This window comes from Micropterus dolomieu, linkage group LG12 (assembly GCF_021292245.1).
Source record: "Micropterus dolomieu isolate WLL.071019.BEF.003 ecotype Adirondacks linkage group LG12, ASM2129224v1, whole genome shotgun sequence".
Taxonomy (NCBI): Eukaryota; Metazoa; Chordata; class Actinopteri; order Centrarchiformes; family Centrarchidae; genus Micropterus; species Micropterus dolomieu.
Genome location: NC_060161.1, coordinates 24,129,065 through 24,149,847, shown reverse-complemented (window position 1 = coordinate 24,149,847; position 20,783 = coordinate 24,129,065). Strand labels below are relative to the sequence as shown.

Sequence of the window (20,783 nt, the reverse complement as noted above, 5' to 3'; positions counted from 1 at the left end):
ATGTTACCTTTGTTCAAGGCCCTGAATTTCTGTGGCTTCTGGAATGACATCAAGATGCTCATCTCAGTAAAGAATAACCAGAGCAAGTTGTGTAAATCCCACATATGCTCATTCAACAGTAGATATAGACCAAAAATAAAATAACCCACTATTACAAACTAATCATAAAGTTCATGTTTCTAATAAAAGCTATTAGGACAAAATTAATATATTGTTATGCATGACTTACTGGTCTGTTCCACTAGAAGCACCAATGCTAGACAATGCTGGAGCTGGGACTTGCAAAGCTTTTCTCTTCAAGGGAGTCGATGTTGCAGGACCTGTCTCGTAGCTGGAGAAACAGCAGCAGCCTCAATAAATGAAGTGCTACATGACTGTAATACATTACTGTACTGTAATCCACAATGTGTTACATCTTTGTAGCGTTTGCTCATCTGGCCTAATAAACTGAACATCCCAAAAACTATCACATCTAGTGCAAGTATGATCACCGACAGACAACATGGAAAACGTAAGCCAAGAGTGTGTAAAAATGTCCCTGTTTCTGTACCACAGTCCATTATAAAACCACATCATGGGTAAGTTTACAAAGCCATAGTCAGGTGAGGATCAAAGGTACTCTACAATATAACACAAATAAGTACTGAGTGCCATAATTTTAGCTTGTGGTAACCTTTGTATGCACCCTAGAAGCAATACAAACAAATACGTTGTTTCTAATGTAAATTCTGACAATAAGCATAATTAGTCACTTGATAGGCACAGTGTTGTTATTGTAATGCTGTTAGCAGTAAAAATAAATGTCCCCCACGGCAGTAAACATTTAGCTTGCTAATCTGAGCCACCATGCTCCATGCAATGTTACGGTTTTTTAGCTCATTGTAATCATCAGCTGATTGTCTCACAAACACAAAAGACACATTTCTGTTCACTAAACGAAGCCGAAGCGCTGGAGAACAACCTTCGAAATAACAATCCAACTAACGTTACATATTTCTTCTAACAGGGTAGTAAAAGTTTTGCTGGCTAATATGAGCTGTTAGCTGTAGGCTAACTTGCTGTTTTGCGGTCAATAATACTAATCAGCTGATTGTCTCACGAACGTAACCGGCACATTTATCCCCACATAGCGAAGCCATAACACAGCGAGGGAGAAGAACCACATGAAACTATCCAACTACATATTTTACACCACTGACAAGAGAAAAGTCACTTCTCACGGTGTCTATGGCTAGCTTTTGGCTAATGCTAACATTATCAAACAAGTTTTCATTTGCAATGCTAAAGTTGGAATAACATTACCTTACCTGTCCAAAAATATTTTTCCCTCATTAGAACCTTCTTCCATCTGGGAAAAGCCACACCGATGTTTACCCGTGATTTCTGCCTGCGTCGCTCCCGTATAAGTCTGGCTTCATCATGCTTTCGCTTCTTCGAAGCAGATTCACCCTCCTTCGGCTCTTGTGCTAAATAATAGCTGTGGTCCTCCATTTGTCCAAAATTCCACTACTAATAAAGGAGAGCTTCTACTACTACCTAGTAGTTAGAAACGTACAACTTCTTCTTGCTCTTGCTCCTACTTCTTCTGCTGCTACTTCTTCTGTTGCTTCTCTTTCAAGGTAGTGACGAAAGTGCTGTTTGTTCGCTGTAGGCTACGGTAGAAACATGATGACACAATATGTCGACCTCCACAGCAGGGGGTGCCTCCTGTATGTAGATATAAATAGCTCATTCTAAGGTAATAAAAACATAAGGGTTCATTATGCAAGGTCTTTATACACCACTGAAAACATAGTTATGGATATTATATTGCATTTCTGTCAATAGATCCTGAGATATATTATACACTGAACCTTTAACTAGTAACTATAGGCTATTTATGTTATATTAAGTTGTTGCAGTTAAACTGCCACAACTGCCAACACGGCTGAGGGTCCAACTGTGTGTACACTTTGTCACAGTTAGCCATGGTTTTCGTTCACTTTCGGTGTCATGAACCTGGAACGCTTTGATGTGGGAAGTCGGAAGTTTCAACTGAACGCAGCATAACTCCTTCAAAACTTTCTACCAATCATAACACTCTTTCAGGGACAGCATATCCACACTGAAGATAGTATCAGTCATCGGCTGCTCGACCTGACTTAGTGGGCGGGCCACAACACGTTGATTGACAGTTAAGGAAGGGGAAGGAAAAAGCAATGACAATAGGTCTGTAAGGAAAAAGCAATGACAATAGGTCACTAAGGGAAAAGCAATGACAAGAGGTCTCCTTGGGGAAAGGCAAAAGCAAATGTATGTATTTATTCTTTTATTCATTCATTCTTTCTTTGATATATTTCTGTATTTATTTATTTATTCTTTTATTCATTCATTCTTTCTTGCATTTATTTCCCCATTTATTTATTTATTCTTTCATTCAGTTCTGTCACTTTGGATGTTCCATATATACATAGTCCCTGCTAAAAATAATGAATAAAGAATAAACAGTCACTTTGCACTTGTCATATTAAAGAGAACACAATGTAGGAATGGCTACATTTTATGTATGGCAGTATCATATTTGTGGACAAACAGCAAACTGTTTCACCTTATAAAACGGGTAGCTCAAATCAAGCAATCTGATTGGTTCATAGTACTGACATAATGAGCGTATACAAGGGGTATGACGTCGAATTCCTTTGCACAGATCCGTATCACTCCGACAAACAGGGTTCGAGTTAATAATCTGAGCTTCGTGGGGGTTTCACGCCCCATTTAGACCTGGTATAAAAATGGATCTGATACAGATCTGATAGGCTACAGATCGCAGTTTACCGGCGGCGATAAATAAATAAATAATGAGAGAGAGAGAGAGAGAGAGAGAGAAATCATTGCTTATTACGTGATTCAACATCTCACACACAAAAACGCACAAACACACACACACACACACACACAGCAGGCCACTACTGTTAACTAAGTTTAAGCTTCAATAGCCTGTTCAGCAGACTATTGCTCAAGGAGACACAGTTCCGCCCTTATGGTAGGTAGCTATAACATTAAAGTGCACTGCTGGTCGCCAGCACACAGCAGCAAGCATTTTATCATAGTTCAAGTTACCAAAATCAATCTGACACTGGACAGATTTTTAGTGGCTGCACAACAGGCAACGTGCAAATAGATATAAATAAATAGTTACTAATAATTGTAGCCTTTGATGTATGTTGCTTAGCAACCAACACTGGCAGCCTGGTGGAACTACTTTTTGTATTCATAAAGAAATGTCTGTTGATAAAATCAAGTCAAATTGTAGTGCGTCTGTTAAAACAACCATGTTATAAACCTCTGACATTAGATTATAATAGCTGTAACTGATGTTTTCATTTTACTTTTTTTATGATCTGTGGAGTAAAGTATTTTTACCTTTACTGCAGTCTATGTTAGATGGAGAAAAAGTACTTAAGCCTGTGTCTCAACTCGACTTCGCAGTTCCTCTTTACACATTTAAAGAAGTGTTGTAACAGCATAAATTTAGAAACTGTAGCCTAGTCATCACACTGACATCAAAGCTAATGTGTTTGAAAAAGTAAGCTGTCTATTCAAACTAAAACCATTAAAACAGCCACAGAAATGTCAATTTAACATCAAATTTAAGGCCAATATGAGTAAAGTAATTAAATGAAAATCAGAAAGATTTCCTGTTTAGAATAAGTTGGGCATACTTTTAAATGGTTAAGCAGTCCCGCCATTGATCTAGTTTCATTTTAATAACATTTTAACCTTATAATCTTGCCTTTCAGTTAATTGCTTATTTTGTCCCCAGGCTATGAAAGAAGATTAGGGCCACATGTGAAGTTCAGAGATTAAAGTCAGGCTGCGTCCAAAATCACCCACTACTCACTATGTAGTGGACTATAGTGAGCTCGCCATTTCGTAGCGTTGTCCGAATGTGTAGTGATTATTATACCCCCCATAGTCCACTCAATGTATCCCAGAATACATTTTGAAAAGTATTATAATAACAACAACCAAGCCCTATAAACCATCTAGAAAAAAGTGATTGGCCGACAGCAATGACGTAATTAACAGCGCCAAAATAATGATCAGAGTAGTGTCCTTAAGTTAAGGATGCAAGGACAGTTAAGTTCCTTAAGTTGTTTTATATGCGGGTGAGCTCACTGGATCGATTGGAGACGTTGTTCTGAAACTAGGGGGCGTTTCCCCTTTGGCCCGGCTCGTTAGGAAATATGTGAACACAACAATCGCACTCTTATCCGGAACAAAACATCCGAGCCAAGATCGCCTAGAAGAGGCCCACAGCAGCAATAGCTGCGGCTGTGTTTGCAACATGGCCTTTCTTTATCCCTTGAGAGGGAAGAATTTAGAAAATTGCATGGCGCTGCGGAGAGCCCCCAGCTGCAGTAGTGCATGGATCATGCGTAATATTCATCCAGCCAGAGGGAACGATCACGAACTGTTCACAGTGCGTCGGTCGTACTAGCGACACAACCTGTAGGCTACTGGAGAGGGAGTGGGGTGGTGGAGCATACAGAGCTAGGGACAGGAGATTGCTGAGTGAGTGGCCCGCTGCGGACGGTCGGTGATATTTTAAAATAGTGCGGTGTGAACGCGTGACGTATTCAAATTGATTCGGAACAAAATATCTATTCCGGAACAAAACTAAACGGTCCAAGGCTGTATTCGCAACCGCCTACTACATACTACATACTACTGGCAACAGCAGTATGTAGTATGTACTGTATACTGCATACAGTATGAGGTATAGTATGTAGTATGAAACTGTTAAATAGATTTATTTCGCAGCATGCTGCACCAGGCTTTGCTAGTTTCCGGTTTTCAAAATCGGAACAATAAGAGGAATATAAATGTAAGTACACTTAAAACTCATTCTTTTTTAAAATCTTATGTATGAGAACAAGGCTGCAGCTGATCTGTAGCAGATGTTTGCTTCGGTATATTGGTGCATAAATAAGAATTATATAAAATAAAAGCAAATAAAAAGCAAGTGCTAGAACCACAACTGTAACATTACACTAAAAATGTCTATTTAGAATAATGATAATAATAAAGCGACAACAGTCCCCTTTCATTCCACTATTGTTTTATTTATTTTTTTATCAAAGTGCTTTTAAGTTACACAAGCCTGTCCATCACGAGCCAGATGTCTCTTTATTTAATGTTACAACATTACTCAGAAGGTAATGACAGAATAACAGCGGTACGAACATTTAAACTGTCTCACAGCTGCGGGTCTTTCCTCTCAAGTTGTTGCTGGACTCATCTGCTGTGTTGGCTGCAGAGGTCTGTGTGGCTGTGAGCTCCGTGAGCTGACTGGCCGGCTCATTAGCTTCCCCCACTGCATTTGCGGAGCTTCTCAACCCCGAAAATGTTTGAGCACATTTTCAATTTGTCAACAATTTCCCTAAAAATGCCGATATTTAAAATGTACACAGTTGATTTCTCGCCTGTTAGAAGTGGATTTAGTGATGAAACAGCCTATGAAAATTGTAAAACAAGTTCTGTTGTTGTCCTCTAAAGAAAAGACGGGTTGTTGTTATTACAGGTCTAGCGCTTTGCATAATGGGCCACAGTACGCGAGATAGACTGGTCTGATGCATACCAGAGATTCTTCCGAATCAGTACGCCATCCGGGTATTTTTGGCGTACTTCAGATTTTGCTTTTGTTTGCATACTGCATACTACATTTGGGCCAAACTACTACGTACTACTAGTATATTTTGCGGTTTTCGAATACAGCCCATGTGTGAAAGCACCCTCAATCTCAGAATTCAGACTTTTTTTCTCAGAACTCAAAAAAAAAAAAAATTCACATTTTGCCCCAATCCTCTTTCGTACCAGGCTGTGTAGGGGTGTGGATTTAACAAAGATAAATAAATAAATGAATAAATACCCTGGTGGAAAACCAAGGATGGATCAAGACATGTTTCAGAGTTAATGTATTAATTTGTCGGATTTAACAGAGGTTTACAAATAAGAACGATCTCTGCTTACACCAGAGACATATATCTAAAATTAAGGAATCTAAATAAAGCAGGTTATTCAATAGTAAGATTATAATCTCTGTTGTTTGGCCTCTACCACTTTGGTAGAGCACATGTGGTGGTCACAGTGTCACCACATAGGTTATCATCTGGTCGGCAATTTGGGCAGACGGCCGCCTCCACAACACCTCTGAACACCCAGGTGGCACCCCGCGGTGTCTGCACCGAGACCCAGGCCTCCATGGAGAGCAGTTGTGGATTGGTAGTTCAGCAGTCCCGCCCTTGATCTAGTTTAATTTCAATAACCTTTAACCTTACACTCTTCTTGCCTTAACTTTCAGTTAGCTGCTTATTTTGACTACATACTTTCTCTGTCTCCCTCTAGTTTCTCCTCCTGTCCTCTTTTTTCAGGTCCTGTCTGTTTACCGGCACCTGGAAATTGCGCAGTGTACTCCTGGATTCGTATTCTACATGTATGTTTAAAATCTCTCTATAATTTTTCCATCTTGAGTGTCAATACTGTAATTTTACTATGTTGATAGACATATATTGCGCCTGTCCATCCTGGGAGAGGGATTCCTCCTCTATTACTCTTCTGGGGGCAATGTTTTTCCATATGAAAATGGAAAAAATATGCTGTGGTAAAGCCCAGTCAATTTTTTTGTGAGCTTTTAGTAAAAGGGAAGGAAGCAAAGACTCTACACGTAGAAGAGGTTTGAGAAATCTTCCAGTCCAATACTTACATGAAATGTATCTTCTGTTTTTCCACAGTTCCTGGTTTCTCTTCATATGCTGCAGTTTAAAGGTTTCTCTTTAGACAGTTTCTCAAAAGCAGAGTGTCGGTGCTGGATGTGAGGATGGGGCACACTTTCCTCTGTGTGCTTGAATGTTTTTGTGAGTATCACTGACTTTTTCTGATTAAATCATAGTTATAGCGACTAATAATGCTTTAATATATATTGGATAGTTTGTGTCAGTTTGATGAAGTTTCAAACTCTATTGTAGTGCTGAATATCCTTCTCCACTGTGGACATTCTCAAGGTAATTAAACAAGTTTCAGTCTTTTCATATATTCATCGAGATGACTCTGCATCACTCTTGAACGCATCCTTTTTCGTCTGTCAGTGTATTTCTCATTTCACTCCATGTATCTTGTGTTGGTTTCTAGATTCTCTGCTGATCATTGAGCCAAACTGGTCCCCTTTATTTACTGGAGAGTCTGTGACCTTCATATGTGACATGAGGGAAGGAAAAGACACTGACTGGTATTACGGAATGAACAAGGATGGTCGAGAATTTCTCCACAACAACACAAATAAGAACTACACATTACAACCACTAGATACAGGCCACAGTGGTGAATACCAGTGCTTTGGTCATCACAAGGTCTCAACATATTTGATAAAGGAAAGTAACAATGTCTCTCTAACTGTATCAGGTAAGTCATCAATGTTTTACTATCATGACCAAGTTTACTAAAAACCTGTATTTATGAGCCATGTTGACAATATAAAGTATCAATTTTGTTGGATTTTAGTGTCAAAACTAGTTTGAGATTCATAAACCTTAAAGTTTGACCAGCTCCACTAAAGCTGTTTATGCAGCTGTAGAACTGTGTAATCCTGTTATCACATAATCATGACAACTAAAAGGAGAACAAGAAAGTTCACACTAAGGGGTTTACATAAGAGAGATGGGGAAACGTATTTATTTATTAGTAAATCTATCATTATTTATTACAGTAAGAGTGAGTTAAGAAGCTTCTTCTGTCTCCAAGTTAATCCATCCATCGTCAACTGCTTATCCTGCGTACAGGGTCGCGGGGGGCTGGAGCCAATCCCAGCTGACATTGGGCGAAAGGCGGGGTACACCCTGGACAGGTCGCCAGTCCATCGCAGGGCTCTCCAAGTTAATATTAAAGTGAAATTATTAGTATGCTAAAAATACAATTCACTAATATATCATCACAAGTATTCAAAGATTTGTTCTTTTATTTAAAGCTGACTTAGTAAAACAAAGAACCACATGTGTTACTAAGACAAGAATGTGATCCTGGAAAATCCTGCATCCACTGTGTATGAAGGAGAATCAGTGACTCTGCGCTGTAGACATCGGACTCAGACAGAAGAGAAGAACGCTGTCTTATATAAAAACGGATCACTTATTGAGAGGGACACAAACCATCAGTCATCAATAATATCACCAAATACAGTTGAAATGACCATTCAGCTACTGTCAGACGGGAGCTCTTACATGTGTAAATTTGATGAGGACGAAGAATCAGAACCAATAAAACTGAAAATTGAACGTAAGTAGTTTTCAAACTAAAGTCTCAACATTCAGGGACATTTTGCCAGAAGGAGCTGCAGACATGTAGCATTCCCAGAGTGAAGCAGAGAGATGATCTTAGAGACACTGGACACAAAGAGAAGGCTGTGTCTAAATGGTCATTCATTTTTAAAGATGTGTTTGAACTTTAACCATTGTTACGTTAATGTGGCCAACAGCTTCAGTCGTTAAGTGTGAAACATAAAAATAGCTACTAATGATTTCATTGATTGACTACTCGACTATATTTTAATAATATACACAGATTTAATATTTTCTTTATTATTTTCTACAATTAGTTGTTGCCCCACCAAGAAGGCTGGATTATATATTTCTCATTTGAATTTTCTTAGGGACAGGATTAATCACTGTTTTTATGTCTTTCTAAATCAAACAGCACGCAGACCAAAGGCTGAACTGAGCAAAAAGAAAACAGTCAGTCCAGCAGGGGGCAGTGTGACCCTGAGCTGCTCTGTGAACCCGTCATCTGGTTGGAAATACTTCTGGTACAGAGGAGTGAAAACCTCTGAACCCCTGAACACACAAGATGCTGTCTTCATCTCAAATGGACAAATCAGTGTCTCACAGGGAGGACTCTACTGGTGCAGAGGAGGAAGGGGAGACCCAGTTTACTACACAGAGCACAGTAATGCAATCGGTATTGACAAAACTGACAATTTAGAATTATAGTTCAAAATACACAATGAATGATGAAAAGTAAATGTATACACATTATTGCTAATTAAGATTAAGGCTAAAAAACATTTAACCTTTTTGTTATTTTATTATTTGTGGCTTCTTGAACAGTCACAAACAGGGCTGTTGTGACTCTGCAACCAAACTGGTCTGAGATATACTCAGGAGAGACGATCAGTCTGAGATGTGAGATCAAGGACGGAGGAGACACTGAGTGGGAGTACGAATGGAAAACATCCAGCTCATACAAACCTCAAAAACAGCATGAATACATCATCGGAAATGCTTCATCACATAACGGAGAGTACAGTTGTAGAGGCAAACCAAAAAGTGAGAAGTCTTCAACAGAGTGGAGTGATGCTTTCACATTGAAACTATCTGACAGTAAGTCATATCAACAGTTTGCTAAATATAAATCATTTTTAAAAAAATGTTTTGGTTACTATATTTTAAGCACATTCATATTTATACTATATATTTAAAGTGAGATAAAGCAAGAAGGGAATGTGCAAGCAGTGCATGTTATCCTCCACAGATTCACTAAATTGCCAAAGTTTTTTGACACCCCTCCGAATCATTGAATTCAGGTGTTCCAATCACTTCAATGGCCTAGGTGTATAAAATCAAGCTCCGAGGCATGCAGACTGCTTCTACAAACGTTTGTGAAAGAATGGGTCAATTCAATTCAATTCAAATTAGCTTTATTGGCATGAATGTGTAACAATAATATTGCCAATGCATCATATATCAGTGGGGTCACTCTCAGGAGATCAGTGAATTCAAGCGTGGTACCATCATAGGTTGCCTCCTGTGAAATAAGTCCATTTGTGAAATTTACTCATTACTAAATATTCCACGGTCAACTGTTAGTGGTATTATTACAAAATTGAAGTGACTGGGAACTGCAGAAATTCAGCCACAAAGTGGTAGGCAACGTAAAATCACAGAGTGCATGCTGGGACGCACAGACCTCCAAACATCATGTGGACTTTGGATTAGCTCAAGAACAGTGCGTAGAGACCTTCATGGAATGGGTTTCCATGGCTGAGCAGCTGCTGGTTGTAATTCAGTGTTTGGGCTTGGCCCCTTAGTTCCACTGAGATAATAATTTCAAATACATTTCATTGTACAGCTCCGACAGACTTATGGGCTTTTATTTTGAAGAAAGCAACATAATGAAAACAATGTGAGAAGTGTGGACTTCACAACTTGGATTAATTTTTATGAAAAGCTATTTTGATTCTATTTTGAAATAATTAAGGAAGGGACACAGTCAGACTTAAGGAGCACTTCAAAGGTAATGTGAGTCTGCCCTTTTTTCCCTTTTCATCTCTTTTACCATGCAGGTAACATGGTAAATCTATAAGAATTAGACTTTGGGGCTTGTTTTTTCAATTAAATGAACTGAACCGTTGTATTGTGGAGAATCTAACCAAATCTAACAGTGTAGCATGTCCATACTGACATATTGATCATACATTTTAAACATTATTATTTGTATTAATGATCTGAGCAGCTTAGAAGCAGCTAAAGTGGGCGACCCGGCACAGTTTAAGAGGTTTTATGCATCCAAAGAACTTAAATAAAAACCAGACCAGGCGTTTAATGAGGACCTGTGTTTATTTGTCTAAATGTGTTCCCACACCAGGCCAGTAAAGGCCAGGAAGGCGGCTAATTGAGACTCTGCTATCAATTGAAGATTTATGGTATCATCAAAACAGCATACAACAAAATAGGATATGAACTGAACAAACTGACCTAACTGAATGAGACACAAGGGAACACATATAGTGGCTTGGCCAAACAAATTTACACACAAGGGGAAAACAAAATGGACACTAACTACAAGTAAAACAAACTAAACCCTCCCTCCAACATGGCAGCACATGGTACGGTTTGATTGGCAAGCCACAGAATATAAAAGTCGTCCACCCTTGGTCACGCCTTTCTTCCACCAGTGGTCTGTATCACAAAGCAGGATATGAGCTTATCTAGGTAACTTCAGGGTTAACTCTGGGTTTTCGGCACCACAATGGTGGTTCTCTTCTTACCGGGGTGGATCGCCATGGCTATGCTGAACGGCTAACCTGCTCCGGAGCGTGTTATATTCCAGATAAAAGATCAAGTCTATAAATACGCCGTCTACTGATCAATAGGCTTCCTTGGAAAATGACCATCTGTAGGAGATTTAATGTTTTATGTTTGCTGCGGTGATGTGGAGAAACTATTGTCGGCTATAGCAATTTTATCCTACAGATACTGATTGAAAGCTTGTTATTGTACAAGTTTTTACAGTAAGCCTACTTACTGCTTTGAAATGTGTTTCATATTTTTTATTTTCTCCCAGTCTGTTTCATACAGGCCGTCGCAGCCGTTAAAATAAATGGGTTTTACTTTTCTTATGTGAGGCTGAATATTATGAGCAGTTTAGTAGGGCAATTGAAATAAATTTTATTTATCTATTTATTGTAGGTTAGTAGTCAACTTATAGGCTATCACAGAGACTGGTCATGTTCTGCCCCACTTCTTGTGATGTGAGTGCAGGTAATGAGGTGAGTTTTCAGTACCCTAAATGTTGAGATTCAGTCTTTCAACCACTATTGGAGCACCTTTTATGGCATGAATGGATTTTTTTGTTTCATTGCTTCATGAAGTTAATATAGAACAATGTTTGGAACACCTTTGAAAGTGAATAAATAAATAAATCTCATTTTTGAAGTAACCAGAAGTTTTTTAACATGAGGTGGAACGAGCACTTACTCAGCGCCCAAGAATGCATCAAATCAACGCATTAGCCTTTTATAGACTAGTCTACGCCTGTTCATTTAGGCATTCAAACCATTGCCGATTTTCCGTCTCCCTGCATATGTCAGCTGCAGCTGTGTTACTTGGACTATGTCGTATTTCTGTAGTTACAATTTGCTCTTTTTGCTGTAAAATATGACGTTCTGCTGCCAGTGGGCTTGTTCATGTCTGTGATTGGTCCTCTGCTGCTAACACCGCCTCTTTCATGTGAACGTGCTCATGGCTGTATTGGGAAACCCTGGGTTGACTTACTGAGTAAATTGCCAGCTTGGTGGTACCGCTTATCGCAATCATAATTGTTGGGGTTAGTTAAGCCAGATATTGTAAAGATATCCTGGGTATGTTGAACGCGTTTCGTGGTACAGGCCCCAGGACAGACCTCCCTCCAACATGGTAACACAAGAAACAATAATGGTTAATACAACAGAAAATGTTTACTTAACCCCACAATGTGAAAATGAGTGAACTCCACTTAAACAGTGCAGGGCTAAAAGCAAATAAATGTATATTACAACTCAAATAAACGGTGTAATCTGTAACTGGAAATCATCAATTATTTGGGGTAAGGCTAACTGCAAAAGGAACTTAACCAGTGTACTTAACAAAACATGGTAGATTTGTGTACTGTATTTACCATTGCTGGCTGTCACCCTGTGTGGCTTAGTTAGGCCATCACAACAATCTTAAACTTTGTAGACAGTCTGCTTAGAAGAGTTTGAGCCAACTCCATTGTAAACACCACGGATTAAGAATGGGATGGCCTTTGGCAATATAGTGTACGTTACAACATTTTTCATCCTGGGATAATCACTTTTCCACAGAGCCCCAGCCTGTCCTCACTGTGTCTCCATCCTGGCTGAGTCCTGGAGCCTCAGTAACTCTGAGCTGTAGTGTTAAAGATCCATCTGCAGGATGGAGGTTCTTCTGGTATAAGGCTGTTCCCAAACTATCAGGCAGCTCCTACAGCTATAAGCTGCTACCTGGCAGCAGCAACGGGACTGAACAGGATTCCTACATCGTTCATGGACAGACACACACAGCAGGATATAAGTGCAGAGCTGAAAGAGGAGATCCAGTGTATTACACTGACGAGAGCAAACCAAAATTTGTCTGGTCTGCAGGTAGGTTTATTTTGACTTACTGTGGTGACCTTATGACCTTTTTTTATCTTACACCAGCAACACGTCAAATTTTCAGTTTTCCAACTGTTCTCTAAAACAGAATGGTGTTATTTCCTTATTCTGCTGGACTTGACTGAATTTTAACATGAGTAAATCTCCTGACCCCCTTTTCATCCATTGTTGTGCTCATTTTGTTCAAAGCTTTGACTTGGGAAGCCCAAAACTTAATTGAACTTACTGTAAGAGTACTATATTACATGTTCAATTATATACCTTGAATGCTTTTAAAAATATTTTTTTCTTTTCTATTTACTTTTCACAAATTTTTCATTTATGGAATTTGTATATCGTCGTATTTTGTCCCAACTAAGAAAAAAGCAATGGAAAATGTTTTCGTTGCATTTTTTATTTCCTTGGGGCAAACGTAACGACATTCACAACAATGAAGCCCTCTACCAAACAGTTGAGATGTTGCTTCATGTGAAAAAGTATCATTATAATAATAATAATAATAATAATAATAATCAGGATCCTCTATTTGGTAATGGTCATCATTCAGATCATCATCATCATCATCCATGTATTTATAAAAATATTCATTATTATACTTTTTTAGTGATAAGAGGTAATATAATTCTGTTCTTCTCTAATTTTAGTCAGGAAAACTTCCAATAAAGAAACCGATATTTGCGCCACTGAAATTATGTTTGGAGGTGTGGCTCGGTTCTGGGATCTCTCTCTCTATCCTCGTTACTGCAGTACATGCAATAAAACTGCATGTGTAAAAAGACAATACTTTTTCAATACATCTGTTCAACAAGCATAACATGTTGAAAGTGTTATTTAATCTGCTCTGTCCAACTCTCTCATCCTATGTTATAAAAGCCCACCGCGCTAACGTTAGCTTTGTAATTAGCTAAATGTCCAAACGAGGTAAATTGAACTGTTCAGCTTAGTTTGCCATGTAGCTTCAAACTGGCACTTGGTTACCTGCAGTGATCACAGCAGAGACAGAGGGAAGAAGGACAGGAGGAAGGACTGATGCCATATGCAGTAGTGCTGTCTTCTTCTGAAACAGTGAAAACATCTGAACCTTCATGACATGATTGTTTCACTCTAGCTGCCTGCACTGTCTGCGTGGCTCTATCTACGTGCAGCAACGTGGCGACCAGAGCTCGTCAAAAGCAGCGGCGCATGTTATATAAAACGCTAGCGTTTCGAATCCTCAACATTTTTAAATGGCGCGTTATTAGTCGTGAAACGTTGCAGTTTGGTTAAGTTTAGGCACAATAAGTACTTGGTTGGGTTTAGGCAACAAAACTACTTGGTTATGGTTAGGAAAAGTTTGGGTTAAAATAACTACATACGTCAGATAACAAGCAAGATAACTAACGTCACAATTTACGTAACTTGCCTAAATAAAAATATTTAATTTTGACTTTTTGTTTCACACAGGACACGGATCTCGGGATTCTGGCCCTCCATCCACCCAAACCACCTCATTACGCAGTCTTTTCTGTTAAATATCATACCTACCTAAGCAAAACGATGCTACAGGGCTTCCCCCGCTACATTGAACTATGATGATAAAGGGATCCCCAGTACGTTACAAACTGACGACTATGGCTCTTGACCATGCGTCCATATGTGACGACTTGGGAGTCAGAACGGGTTGATAATGAAAAAATGCCTTATATTGGCATACTTTATTGGATCGATTATTATTGTGCATCCCTATCAGATATGGTCTGAAAGGTGGAGCTGTGTTGTTGGCGGGTTATGAGCTGCTTGCAAAGGAAGCAGCAAGGGCAGGCAGGTTACAGTAGCTTAAATAAGGAGCCTTGTATGGAATTTGCGAATGAATGCTAAGAGAGGAATCAGCTGAGCTGTCAGCTGATGTGCCTGGATTGTGTGCTGAGCTTGACTTTATTGCCCATCTGCACTAATGCGATGCTTGATATGTTGAAATGGCTTACCTTTGAAAATTCCACAAAGAAGTCTCCATGCCTGTGGTAACTACTGTTAATAAGGTGACCTTAAAGCATATTAATTACTGTTTATTTACACCTAGTGATTATTTTTTTTAGCATAACATACCTAAAACAAGTGGTAGAGACTCAACACATTTTGTAAGATATATCGACAAAACAGCAGGGATTGACTACTTATTTTTTACTTCATTTTTTATCTATAGAAATGTGTTAAATTTGAATACATGCCACCAATGCCCACGACTGGGAAATAAACAAATACATTTAGTATACATAAGATCTACATGCTTATTTTTTTACATTATTCATTCCCTGCTTCTGTCCTAATTCATTTTCATTATTTATGTTTCTTCTGTCGTCCTTAGGTGTGAATGTGTGTGAGTGGTTGTTTGTCTATGTGTGGCCCTGCGATGGACTGGCGACCTGTCCAGGGTGTACCCCGCCTTTTGCCCGATGTAAGCTGGGATTGGCTCCAGCCCCCTGCGACCCTGTACGCAGGATAAGTGGTTGACGATGGATGGATGGATGGATAGATGGATGTTTCTTCTGTCCTCTCTTTCCCCCAAACCTGTAAATGCAGGACTTTTAGTTGAAATTTGTTTTTTCTCTATTCTGGTATTGCTCATTTTACATGAAGGTACCCTATAGAACAGTTCCCTCAGATCACTAATACACTCACATTTTATGCTGGCCTGCTCTCTTCTTCCTGTCTTCTCTTTTCGGGGTTAAAGTAGAAGTTATTGACCCAGAGAGCAGAAACACAATGTATGCACCTTTGCATTATCCACCTTCTGTGAACTATAGATTATAGATGTATCACATCCCCTCTGCAGTAATGGCATAAAGGTACAATATGTTACACTGTTGCACATTTCAGCACTGTTTAACTGTTTTAACACCTCAATAATGAAAATGATTCTATCTACACTAAACCTATAGCTTTATTTCCCTTGTGTTTTTAATCTCATTTTAAACCTCTATGAATGAGATATTGTGTTTCTATTCACCAAACAATCAAAAAGATTACAAACAAATCAAACAAGATTGATTATAAGTGTGTGTTTTTTTCTATTCTCATTTTTCATGCTTTTTTTGTCCCCTATTTAAATGATGTTTTTCAGATTTCCATCCAGCAGCGTCTCTCACAGTGAGTCCTGACAGAGTGCAGCACTTCACTGAAGAGTCCGTGTCACTGAGCTGTGAAGGAAACTCTACTAAGTGGAGAGTGAGGAGGTTTTCTAATTTTGGCCACCTGACACACTGTTCTTCCTGGGGGACAATGACTGGATCCACATGCAACACCAATAAATCACAGTACATTGATGGAGTGGTCTGGTGTGAGTCTGAAACAGGACAGTTCAGCAATGCAGTCAACATCACTGGGCAGAGTGAGTTTTTATCACATTTTTATAAAATATATATTATTTCAATACTCATTCAATACTATATTTTTCCCGAAAAGAGTTAAACTTGACGTTTCTTCTAACAAACCAATAAACAAACTCAACAGCTTTAGTTAAGTATAATTTCTCAATATTATCCAAGAAATCATCATATGGATTTTATTGCCCACTGACATCTTTATGATAATAGTTATCCACCATTTATTTTATACCTGGGCTAGCTGTAGAGTTATTTGGCTCTACCGTGGCTCCTTAGCTTTTTCCCTCAGTAGGTCCTCCATAGCACACTAACACAAAGTTCACATCGGCTGACAACAAATAATAGTTCTTAATGTGTAAACCCATTCAGCATTCAAATTTACCCATGTGCATCACCAAGGTGCCACCCTTTCCAGCATTCATTTTACAGTAAGAACGTAGTGACACATGATGAAGGTTGGCTGCTCAGGTAATTTGGCATGTACTGTATTTCACTTGCCAAACATCATTCATCATTCGTCAACATTTTGTCTATAAAACGCTACATCATCCAATCACAGCTGAAAGGCCTGGTTTACGGGGGATCTGCACAAGTGAAGGTGAAACAAACTATAACCTTTATGCTGGTTTGCTGATATTTAGAAACCTGCTGTACATGTGATAGAAAGAACATTTACACAAGTTTTACACACACAAGTTGTCTGATGTCAGGTATTTGTTCAGCTACTAGGCATCTCTAAAATAAAATGAAAAATATATATATTATTATTTATTATTATTATTATTATTCATACTATTTTATTTTCATTATCGTGCATCAGCTTGTTCAACCAGCACCAGCTGATCTCTGACCAAAACATCCTGCTTGATCTTTTTACAGACAGTGATTTGATCCTGGTGAGCCCTGTCCATCCTGTGGCTGAGGGAGATTCTGTTACACTCGGCTGCAAGTTGAAGACAGAAAACGTTCTTTCTAATGTAAATTTCTATAAAAATGATAAACTCATCCAAAGTGATACCAGAGGGGAGCTGACTATTCCTGCAGTATCAAAGTCAGATGAAGGCTTTTATAAATGTCAAGGAAAATATTCACCACATCAGGGGAGTCGATCATCACCAAAGAGCTGGATCTCAGTAAAATGTGAGTGTGATTGACATAAGTATTCAGACCCTTAACTCAGTACTTAGTTAAATAATCTTTGGCAGCGATTGTAGTCTAACTTTAAACATCCAGAAAACACAGGAGATGGTCTTCGACTCAAGGCAAGTTACTAACCATGAGCCAGTGGTCATTAAAAACCAGGAAGTTACTCAGATGTCCTCGTACAAATATTTAGGTGTTCACATTAACAGTCTTCTTTGCTGGAATACACATGTTGACAACCTGTGTAACAAATTGCAGAAGAGGCTTTATTTTTTTAAGCTGTCTAAGGTTGTATGATGTGAGATCATGATGATTTTCAGATCATGATGATTTTCTACCATTCAATCTTAGAGAGTGTCATCAGATATGGAATTACTGCATGGTTCGGCAACTTAACAGTTAAGTTGAAAAACAAGCTTGCTAACATGCACAAAACAGCTATGAAAATTACAGGAAGGAGAGACTATGAGCCTGTACAGAGCATGTATGACCAGGTAGTTATGAAACAGGCTAGGAAAATAAAATCGGACCCTCAACGTCCCCTCTTCCCTGAATACGAAACCCTGCCATCCGGAAGAAGACTCCGTGTACCAAAATGCAAATCGCCTAAAATTATCCATTAAGCTGCTGAACAATGTAAAATAGTGTAAAATTAATAAATATGTGAGCACTACAGCTCTTTTCTTGCAATCTTGGTGCAATAGGGCAACGTGCAATAAACATACTAGCACCTTAGCAAATGCACTTTACACAAACTTCAGTTCAATGGAGCAATGTGCAACAACTACACTAGCACTTTAATCTATGGAACTGTGTTGTCAACAATGTCCTTTTTCTTCTGTGTTTATATTTTCCTCTTGTGAAGTACAACATGTCGATGCTTCTCAGGTTCTTGTTGATGTGTGATGTCTTTTGTGATATTTTTTATGAAGCAACTCTGCACTGTGCCCAAGCAGAACTTCCCCTTGGGGACAATAAAGTTAACCTGACCTAACCTGTGCAGTCATGTGGTAGTTATATTCCACAGAAACTCAGTACACGTGGTCACCTAAAAATAAAGTACATAAATCATCATTATCAGCCAAATGTAGTTACATAAGGTTCATTGTTTTTTATGATGATTTTCATCCCCCCCAAAAAACAGGTCCTGGTGATGGAAGTTAGCTGCTGCCGATGGGACGTAAATGGGATAAATATGACCCCTTCTTCAGTGTATTCTTTCGAGAATAACAAAATTAAACAAGAATGCTTTGATGTTTATGATGAACTTGTTTTACATTTTTCCAGTTCACTGACGTACTTTCAGTCATGTTGCCCACTAGACCCTTGATTGTGTAATCCTTTTAAAGATAAAGATAATGCATAATTAATTATTCTTTATTACAGCAGCGTCCAGATCAGCATTTCCTGTGCTGTTGATCGTTGGGCTGGTTGTTGGTATCTTACTGATTGTTCCCTTGGCTCTGCTGTTGTGTGTGTACAAACAGTCAAAGGGTGAGACTTTTTCATGTTTATTTTAGGTAAATCACTCTGTTCTTTTAAAATCACTGAGGAAATCTGATGTCAAGACATGGAGAAGTGTTTCAGTTTGAAAAACAAAATGTAATAATTACTTTCTTTTTCACAGATACATGTTTTCACAGGTTGGTACAACACTGTCTCTTATCTCACCTTAAACACAACTTACTAACTTTTAACTTTTAGTAGTTTTTACATGTATATTATATTACTACGTTTCAGGCTCATCCAGTCTCAGAGAACCAATCAGAGCTCTGCTACAGTCCACACTGTCAACCAATATGAAAGTCTGCAGCAAGTATACTCCACTCTTCACCATGGTCAGTCCTCCATCTAATCTTGAATTACTTTCACAGCTCTTTCTGACACTCTTCTATATTCAAATTAATGATTATATTTAGAATAATAAGAGCATTCCCCTTGCAGCATAGTTAACACACTAAATCAATTCTTACGATATCATGGACTTTAAAGTGACTTTATTTACCTTCAGTTTGTTTCTGACCTGTAGGTGATGTTTGTGTCTATGAAACAATCAGTGGCTCTGGAAACACTGGAAGTGGTAAAGTATAAACTCTGATTCATGCAACACAGTCCAAAATTATTTTGAGTGATTAAAACTGAAGCCAGAAAATACTTTCTAATTTCAGGTGAAGGAGTAGATGAATACATAAATGTCAGTTCTGAGATTCAGCTCGAAGGTCTTGGAAATATGAGTGAGTACACAAGTACATCATTATTCAATACACTAGAGGTAAATATAACTGTAGGTCAGTATGCAGTTCAAATTACAATCAAAATACGGGTCTAAAATTCTCAAATTTAAAATTCTGGGAAGTTATAGGTTAATGTGTAAAGTATATATGATTCACTTGTATTTGTTTTGATTTCCAGGTCCATAAAGAGAAATGCATTATCAAGAAATGAGACAAGCAAAGACAACAACATGAAAAACGTGAAAAAATTTCAAAATGTGTTGACTGCAATTATACAGCTGATGCCATGCAAACATCATTTAACATGAGATCATATGAAAGAACTACAATTCTAATATGTTGGATTTAATTCCCTGTTGAATTTGTTTCTGTATATATACTGATGTATGTTTTTATTGCAATTATTTAGTTATTCTGTAGGTGTGATGGCATAGGTCTATATATGTGTCTTTTCATGTCAGCATGGAGTTCAGCAGGGTGGTTTGTTGTCTCCAGTCTTTTTAAACTTCCAGTTAAATGTTTGTAACTGAAGTAGCATTTTTGGTAATGTCATTAATTTTTGTTTTATTTTGTCCCTGCAGTTCTGGGCTTCATCACTGAGTATATTCACCATACTGTGTGTGCACTGCACTCATCTCTGCAGCTCAATTCATCTGCTGTTAGAGACATAATCTATCTAGATGAGTAGCCTATATGTTGGGACAAATTGACACAATATTTTGACACAAGAGAAAAAATTATTTGATGTATTATAGTTATTATTATTTTTAAGAAGCCATGATAATTAAGAATTTGTTGTAGACAGCTTTACACAAAGTTTATGAAGTTTCTCCCAACTCACAAAACTGAAAAAAAATTAAGGGAATTTGGAGTATATTGCCGTTACGGATTACTGTATTTGTAAAATTTGACATATTTACTGTCAATAAAATGTTTTCTTCTTTCCTAAATTTGGCCCTGCTCTGATTGTCTGCTACTTACGAACCCCAAACTCCTTTTTTCCTAAAAAGCACACGTACAAGCAAGAGCATATATAAGTTATATATAAACATAAGCCTTTTGGTTATTAGTAAGCCTAAA

General features: G+C 38.3%; 1 protein-coding gene across 3 annotated transcripts; it reads left to right on the top strand.

The window, feature by feature from the left end:
• The first annotated feature begins 6,851 nt into the window (after nucleotides 1–6,851).
• On the top strand, nucleotides 6,852–20,579 carry LOC123979789. 3 transcript variants are annotated; one of them, XM_046063865.1, is made up of 14 exons: nucleotides 6,852–6,896; nucleotides 7,008–7,043; nucleotides 7,171–7,440; nucleotides 8,728–8,976; nucleotides 9,138–9,410; nucleotides 12,653–12,952; nucleotides 16,065–16,331; nucleotides 17,206–17,466; nucleotides 18,856–18,963; nucleotides 19,097–19,112; nucleotides 19,210–19,307; nucleotides 19,499–19,549; nucleotides 19,638–19,703; nucleotides 19,882–20,579. In XM_046063865.1, exons 1-14 carry the CDS (start codon nucleotides 6,860–6,862, stop codon nucleotides 19,887–19,889), a joined length of 2,040 nt encoding a protein of 679 aa, XP_045919821.1. In that variant the 5' UTR covers nucleotides 6,852–6,859; the 3' UTR covers nucleotides 19,890–20,579. The 3 variants fall into 3 exon arrangements, with proteins under 3 accessions (XP_045919821.1, XP_045919820.1, XP_045919819.1); XM_046063864.1 differs by having other exon boundaries at nucleotides 8,728–8,988; nucleotides 18,859–18,963; XM_046063863.1 differs by having other exon boundaries at nucleotides 8,728–8,988.
• The last annotated feature ends 204 nt before the right edge of the window (nucleotides 20,580–20,783 follow it).